The sequence below is a fragment of the Diabrotica undecimpunctata genome, chromosome 6, assembly GCF_040954645.1.
Source record: "Diabrotica undecimpunctata isolate CICGRU chromosome 6, icDiaUnde3, whole genome shotgun sequence".
Classification (NCBI taxonomy): Eukaryota; Metazoa; Arthropoda; class Insecta; order Coleoptera; family Chrysomelidae; genus Diabrotica; species Diabrotica undecimpunctata.
In genome coordinates, this window is record NC_092808.1 from 46,378,955 (window position 1) to 46,387,700 (window position 8,746).

Here is an 8,746-nt window from a genome sequence, read left to right on the forward strand (position 1 = left end):
GATTGGTTCTTTTATTTAAGTCAAGCTCTTTAAAATCATCAAAGTAAGATGTTTTGTAGCTTATTTTTATCTCTTTATGTTCGTTTTACTCAACTTATAGGACTTTTAAATCAGACAGTTTTACAACTTGGCCATCTACGCTCTTATTCAGCCTCGAAACAGGTAATTGTTTTATATCCAAGAAATCGCCATAGCTCATTTCATTTACAGCGAAAGGTGTCCCTCTTTTTTTGCGCTTCGAATAGAACAAACATATTGCGAAGGTACGTATATTGGTCCTGACCTAAGACATCTTTTGACTTGTTTTTTAATCAAAGAATGTACAGCGTCTCCTTCGTTCTGAGTATGGCCACGTATTAAAAGTTTATGGGTAATAGATTTTATTTTTAACATAGGACAGCATGTATGTACATCCCAATAATGAACTGGTTTTTTTGCTGTCCACAACAGTTATCAGAATATAAGATGACATTCAATTCTTCATCAACAGTTAGAGATTTTTTCTGTAGATACTTTAAAATACAACTACCTATCTCATTAGCTCCTCGATTTCCTTGTGATTCATACCAAAAGCATTCAGTTGTGTTCTGTTTGAGTTCAGAGATAGTGAAATTTAAGCAATTTACTTTAAACTTATAATAGAAAGTTGATACCTTACCATTTGGAACTGGCATTACTCCTTGCAAGTCATTACATGCCACAATAAAAAGGTCCGACACGTTCTCTTTATCATTAGCTTATTCCTCGCGCCACTTTTCTTTTTCAGCCAAATGTCGCTCATAATTTTCTTTTCGTACATCTTTTTCACAACCTTCAGCAATCTTGTATTTAGTATATTGCTCACATTAATACTTCTTTGGTACAAAAAACCCAATTCTAAATTCCTCGTTAAATATTTTTCGATATGTGTGTATCATTACATAGGGTGATCTTTGTTGTATACAGTCTTCTTTGTAATCAAAATAAATATCTGTTAAGGTTTTTCAGCCATCTACATATTCCATCATTGTTTGTTTCCGCAAATAATGACTTTCAATTCGAGGTATACTATTGATGTGTCGTTTTACTCCTTCTGTCAAGTCAATTGGCACTTTCCGATGTTTTCTATATTCATCTTCTGTTCTCTCTGTCTCTGTTCTCTCTGTTCACCTTCTATTAGTTACACAAAACAGTATAATCTCATTGCACTCCTTAAAAAATGGTACATAACGAAAAATGCTATTATTTAATTCGTTGATATAAGAACTTAGTCATTTAGGTTATTCAAAAACCGACACTATACTTAAAATGTCAGTTTTTCATTCATTAACTATGCAGAATAAATGTACATAATTTACGTGAAAACCGGCACTAAAGAAAAAATGTCACTTTTTTACTTACCACGACGTGCTTCTCCCTCAACAATACGCCGGAAACTGATATAGTGCCACTTTCTAAATTACCACTTTGACAAAACACCTAAAAGTCTTAAAAGTGACACTAGTGACTTCTAGGAGAAACTATGTGAGCTATTAGAACAGAAGTCTCTGCGAGAGGAGCGTTTAGTCAAAAGTAATGCAGATGTCGCTATAACTAAAAATTGATGTTTTCAGTATAGTGCTATTTTGTTTTCAAGGTGCGATAGATATATTAGACGGAAGCAACATATTATGATCATACTCAGAGCATTTTACTACTGCTAACTACTTTGAAAAGCTTTCTTATATTGGTATTGAATTTCTTGTGTTCCTAAGAGTCATTTTCACTAGCCTTGTAAGTTTTTATGGTATTTATAACATGCTCATGACCTCATCTAGCATCCTTCTACTTATGGACTTATATGCGTTTAAAATCGATAAATAATATATGTACTCTACTAAGAATTATTCAGATTTTGAATTAATTTTAATATATCCATCTTTCCTCGTTGAAGGTGGCTAAAAGCATACTCTGGTAATTATTTTCCTATAATTGCCATACTATCCGGTGCATTTTGATTTGGTTTCAGTCTTCTTACAAGTCTCCCTGATGACGAGTAGAACCAGAAACAGGTATAATAGCATGATAAGAGACTCAAACTAAATCCAAACGTAACCGTCTATATATATTTATTTAATTTTAATATACTTTTTCCTGATCTAAAACCTCCCTAGCGTTTTTCGATATCTTTGTTTATATATTTCATTGCACGTTTCCGAATAATTTTTGCAAGTGTTTGCAATTATAGTATATACACCTTCTGCTCATATTATTAGACTTACTTTCTTCCAGCAAATTTTATTTTACTTTATTTCATAATCAATTATAATTATAACTATGTTAGTTATATATGAGGATTACATAAATGATAGTACTAACCTCTTTATATATTTATTAAACAAAAAATTTTAACATATCACATAGTTTTACTACAATGCTAATACTTTGTTAAGCCACTCTTGGATTTAAGTGCAGCTACTCTCCTAAGAGCGGTACTTATTTATGCATATTGCTGCTATTATCTTCAAAAAAATGGTTCTCTCTATCAACTGACCGTTGCCTGGCCTTTTCCTTTTAAGGAACTCCCAGACATTTCCGATAGGGTATAGGTCTGGTAAGTTGCTGGCCATGATCATAGAGGAATTTTTTCCCGATTGAAAAACTTTGAATGCTTTTGGACTTATGAAAAGGTGCTTTGTCCTGCACAAAGACCTTGCAACTATTACCAAACCATTCGGTTTATTTATGGAATCAATCTTGTATGCAAAACTCTTTTAACTTGTCCTGTCGCATGTTCCGTGTACCACATATAAACGTCTCATTCCTATGCCACTTATTACAGACCAGATTATTGCTAATGTGGGATGGTTAATTGTTTTTTATTACATATCCCTTTTTATAATTTTTCCCTTGTCTTCGGACAAATTGGATGGTATCATTGACAATTTGAAATGTTGCTTCATCACTAAAGCAAACATGCAAATGTGAATAAAAATTATAAAGCATAAAAACAAAATGAATTGTATTAACTTACTTTTTGCCAATGATCATTAGTTCAATATTTATGCAAATCGGTCCAAGCTAAGCGGTTTTTGAGCATTTGTAGTGTTATTTTGAGCATTTTAATAGGCCTATGACATTTGAATTCCATACTGTACATATTTCGGCATACAATGGCCACCGATACTGAACAGCCAGATTCTTCCAATTTATTCCTTAGATCTATATAGGTGGCTCTTTGGCGTTTTACAGCCCAATTCTTTAAAACTCGTTGCCCTATGGGGAATACTGAAAGCTTTCTGCGACACTAAGCCTTCTGAACCGAGGTAACAGCACGTTTCTTTTAAGTTTTTTTACTGCGAACTGATAATTGAGATACACTATATTTTCTTGCTATTTCTCTTTGACTAAATGTGTTTTTTTCTAATAGGGTAGTAACAGAAGTGATTTGCTTTACATAAAGATATTTACATTTACTCATCTGAAAAAATTCCAATCGGAGATTAATAGTCTTGTTTACGAATGCTGGCGATTATCATGGCAATCTTTATCTTATCTGCAGCAGCGCGGAAAAGCTGCACACATGTTGTATTGTACCAGATTCTGAGGTTTTTTAACCAAGATGTTCTTCTTATTTCTGGAAATACGTTTCCAAATATTTTTCCTTGTAGGATTGTTTTAGAGAGAGCATATCTGGATTCATTTCGTATAATATGTCCGAAAAATTGTAACTTTCGAGATTTGATGGTGGTCAGTACCTCTCGGTTCTTATTCATTCTTCTGAAGACCTCCTTATTTGTGACTCGGTCAGTCTACGGGATCTTAAGTATTCTCCGATATAGCCACATCTCAAATGCTAACAAAAATATTAAACGACATTATATTTAAACGGAGTAATACCAACATCATTGCTGAAGTCAACGTTTATTGCTCTACCAAAGAAAACAAAATCCGTATCCTGCAATGATTTCCGGACCATCAGCTTAATGAGCCACATTTTAATGTTATTTCTAAAAATCATACATCAAAGGATTTATGACTATGCGAAGAAAAACTCAGCCGTACACAGTTTGGTTTTCGAGAGAGAGGCTTTCTTTAGCATGCAAGTGCTATTTCAACGATTTAGGGATGTGAATTGCGATATTTATGCATGATTTATTAATAACCGTAAGGCATTTGATACAGTAAAAAACAACAAGCTGATGAAGATATTAACAAATATTGGAATAAACAGCTGTGATCTAAGAATTATTAGCAATCTTTACTGGAATCAAACATCGTCTATCCGCACAGAGGCAGGAGCATCCGATGATATTAAAATAAAGCGTGGGGTCCGACACTGATATATACTATCACCGTCGCTGTTTAACATATACTCTTAGGAAATCTTTTAAAAAGCAGTAGAAGATGTTGAAGCGGGAATTCGAATTAACGGAGAATGTATCAATAACATCAGATACGCGGATGACACAGTGGTATTCGCTGACAGTTATGAAGCCCTCCAGGAGTTAATTAATAGAATCACAGAAGTGAGTCAGAGATATGGACTTTTACTGAAGGAAGAAGGAACAGCAAATTAAAAGAATCAGTGTGAATGGTCAACCAATAGAAAGAGTAAAAACATACACCTACCTTGGTACGAACTTCAATGAAAATTGGGACCATTCCCCAGAAATAAAATCTAGGATAGAAAAAGCAAGATATGTCTTTCAAAAAATGGCTAAGCTATTCAAATGCTACGATTTGTCAGTATCCATAAAAATCGGGTTACTACGATGTTATATCTTTCCTATACTGTTGTACGGAGATGAGTAGTGGAGATAAAAACAGACAAAATTGAATACCTCTGTCACATTATGAGGAACAGCGAAAGGTAGTGGTTTCTACAATTAATTTTTTAAGGAAAAGTAGAAGGAAATGAGGATAAGGAAGGCGTAGAATTTCCTGGCTGAAATATCGACGTACGTGGTTCAACACAACAACCACGAATTTTTCAGAAGCGCAGTTTGCAAAATACAGATTACCATGAAGGTCGCCAACATTCGAAACGGATAGGCACTACAAGAAGAAGACATTTTTATAAATATTATGTAGTATGATATATTAATCCTGAACTCATAATAGTATGATAAATTAAAATCCAGTTTGGTTTTTACATATTACTTTTTGATTTTATAATTTGTTTCCGATCTTTATAATACAGTGGAACCTCGATTATCCGTCTATCTAATAACCCTCACCTCTGTTAACCGCCTGGTCCATACATAAGTTATATTGACAACGTAAGTAAAAATTTAGTCTTCAATTCATTTTGTTTGAGCATTGCGATAAACCAAACGAAATTCGTTAAAATTTGCACGTGAAGTTATGCCACCACCACATTATTTTGTGTAAATAATTATTGTTCTTATTCAGGGCTCTGGATTAAATTTCAATTTAAATTGGTAATGATAAATGATACCGTGCTTTTAGAGTTTCATTTTTAAAATCGCCAGCTGAAAATAAAAACGCAGAGCACAATAATTATTACAGTCAATATCCGTGTGTCAACATAATTCAGTTTAATTCAAATTCGAACATTGATTGTGTCACTTAGTCGCACTAAGCAAAAAGTATGATGTTCCGAGAACAACAATCGATGATTAAAAAAAATGCTGGTGGAATTGAAAAGTATGCATCGCAAATGGAATGGTTGGATGGCCGGATGAAACATAGTTAGACAATGAAAAAAAGCCACAAATGAATCACTCGACACGGCATGACACTCTGTATTTGTGGTTCGTTCAAAAAAGAAGCGAAGGTGTACATTTGTCTGGACCAATTGTTGCCGAAAAAGCAGTGTTTTTCAACATGAAATTGAATGGCGATCCTTCATTCAAAGGAAGCAGCGGTTGGTTGGAAAAGTTTAAAAATCGCCACGGTATACGGGAACTGAAAATCGAAGGTGAAAAATTGAGCGCCGCAAATATTGAAATCGTTGACGAATATAAAAGAAAGCTTCAAGATATGATCGATGAATATGGTTTAACATGCGATCAAGTGTTCAATGCGGATGAAACTGGTTTAAATTATAAAGCATTGCCAACCAAAACACTCGCTGTACTGTCTGAAAAATATAAACCAGGATTTAAAAATCAAAATCAACGAATCACAGCAATGATATGGTCAAATGCAAGTGGTGACCATCGCCTTTCTATATTATTGATTGTTACAGCAAAAAACCACGCCGTTTCAAGGGCATAAATATGAACGCGCTTTTCGTTAACTACTACGCAAAACATAATACATGGATGTCACAGGAAATATTCGCTGACTGTTTCAACAAGGTATGTACTGCAAACCAAAATTTGTTTATCTATTTTTCTAACATCTTGTTTTTTAAGTTTTTATACCGGACGTTCGACAATACTTGCAAGCAAAAAATTTGCCACCAAAGGCGATTCCCATTTTGGACTATGCACCTGCCAATCCTGAAGCCGGTATGCTGCGAAGTAACTATGAAAATATCACGTGCTCTTTTCTGCCTGCGAATACAACATCATTGATACAGGCAATGGATTAATCGGTCATTAAAACATTCAAAAAAATATACGGAAAATAATTTATTCAAAACCTAGTTATGGAAGATGAATATTCTTTGCCAAAATACTGGAAAACATACAATTTAAAACACGCAATTAACAATGCTGCGGATGCTTGGGCTGATGTTTGAGAAGTAACGCTGAAAAGAGCGTAGAATAAATTATGGCCTAAATCAACTCAAGATAAAATGCCCCCATGACAGCCGAGCGTGATGCGGTAACAAATGAAGTTATGGCTGAATCAACTGTTTTGTTTTCGTTGCCTAAAAATGACATAAATGAATTGCTGATTCGATTGCTGATAGATGATGAAATCGTTGAAATGGCAACAGAGGCGGCCGAAACTGATTCAGAAGCTGACAGAGACTTCGATGGTGGTGATGTTGATGATGTTATTACACCTCACGAAGATTGAGGTAAAGAAGCTAGAGAAGCTGCATCGCACATACAACAATTCATCCAGTGGTATTCTCGGCAGGAAGAAGCAAATAAGGTAGATTTGATGAATGTACGTCGATTAAGAAATTCAGCCGTTGCAAAATGTGAAGTAACAATAAAACAAAGATTTCGGAATATTTGAAATCAAATTGATTCGAATGTACTAACATCAATCCCTCTTATATTGTCAAATAAAACATATAAATAAAATTTGAGAGTTATACTATGAATTTTTTTTTGTTCTGTTAACCGTCTTTTCGATTATCCGTCATACCCTTGGTCCGTTGCCCTGACTAATAATCAAGGTTCCAGTGTAATAGTAATTTATTTATTGTAGAATATATGTCTTTTATTGTGAACTATTTATAAAACTAACAGATTTTCTACAAACCGCTTTAGCGTAAATATTTATTGTTGTAAATGTAATCAATTTATTTTCGACGTATTAATATTTTTAAATTGAACATTTTCCATTCATAAATTGGCAGTATTTTTGTCAAACTTACCGCAGTAACTTCACCGGTACATAAAGAATAATGCAACGTGACTGAGATTCCAAAGGAACCGAGCTACTAACTTCGATGATTGGTAGGCGAGTCCGTGATCTAACAAGTCCTCGGAGACCAGTCGAGTCAGGAGTCGGTGCAATTACAGAATGACATGTATATTGTGCTGAGAGTAACCTCCTTAAGATATCCTTGTATCGCTGTGAGGAAGAATTCCGCTAGGAATTGTTTATATCCTCCGAGTACACGAAAGCAAATTCTAGGTGTTTGGATTAACAGCGGTTGAGCGGTCTTATAGGGGTTAGCTGGTTATTGATGTTTATGTAGTTGAGAGTACAGTTGAAATGTTTATGTTGAAATATTGATGTCGAGGTGGAACATTAAGACTGAAATCTCGGCAGCGCCGAGTTGTTGACAAACAAACTTCATCAAATTATCATATTTAACTGTGAAATAAGTCATTTTATGAGAAATAAAAATTTAGGATAGTCTAAAATTTTAGTTGTCGAATTTAGTTTAATTTAGGTAAAAGAGAACCTGAAAAATATACCGGTTTAATCAAAAATATTCATATGTTTTTGAAAATGATTACCTTCTTCTTCTTATAGTGCCGTGCATCTATAGTGTGTTGGCGAATTATCTTAAGGCCAGACTTCTGTCTTTTGCGGCATGCAAAAGATCGCCAGTGTGATTTATGCCTGTCCAGTTTTTTATGTTCTGTAGCCACGACGTTTGTTTGTGACCTACTCCTCTCTTGCCTTCAATCTTTCCCTGGATGATTAGTTGAGGGATTGCGTATTTTTTTCCTCTCAGAATATCCAATTAGCCGAGGTATCCAATTTTTCGTACCTTGATCAAATTGAGTATAATGATTACCTACAAAATCAATTATTTTATTGAAGACATACAGAGATACTGAATACAGTATTTATCTTATAACTTTTAAGATATTACTAAATATTTATCAGTGGCGGCTCGTGACTTGAGAGACAAGGTCGGCAAGGTATTTTTTGTCTCCTTAGATAGGTATACCGTCTAATAAAGACTTAAGTAAATCATCATAGGAGATTTTTTGTTTTCTTGTTTTTTGTTTTTTTTGTTTCTTCCTATAAATTTAGAACCTAAACATGTTTATAAATTAACTCAAGTCTACGTTGTTTGGAAGTAGCAAAATGGGTTATAACGTCATTGTAAAATTTATTAGAGTTTTGGAGAGATTTTAAAAGTTTTTTTTCTATTTGAGACATTTGAGACAAGCTTGAC

General features: G+C 34.1%; 1 protein-coding gene across 1 annotated transcript in view; it reads left to right on the top strand.

The window, feature by feature from the left end:
• Positions 1-6,520, top strand: part of LOC140444329 (synaptogenesis protein syg-2-like) — a 520,904-nt gene extending 514,384 nt beyond the window's left edge. Inside the window, exon 6 of the mRNA XM_072536080.1 lies at positions 6,342-6,520. Coding sequence (XP_072392181.1) covers positions 6,342-6,520 — 179 coding nt within the window. The remainder of the gene's footprint in view (positions 1-6,341) is intronic.
• The last annotated feature ends 2,226 nt before the right edge of the window (positions 6,521-8,746 follow it).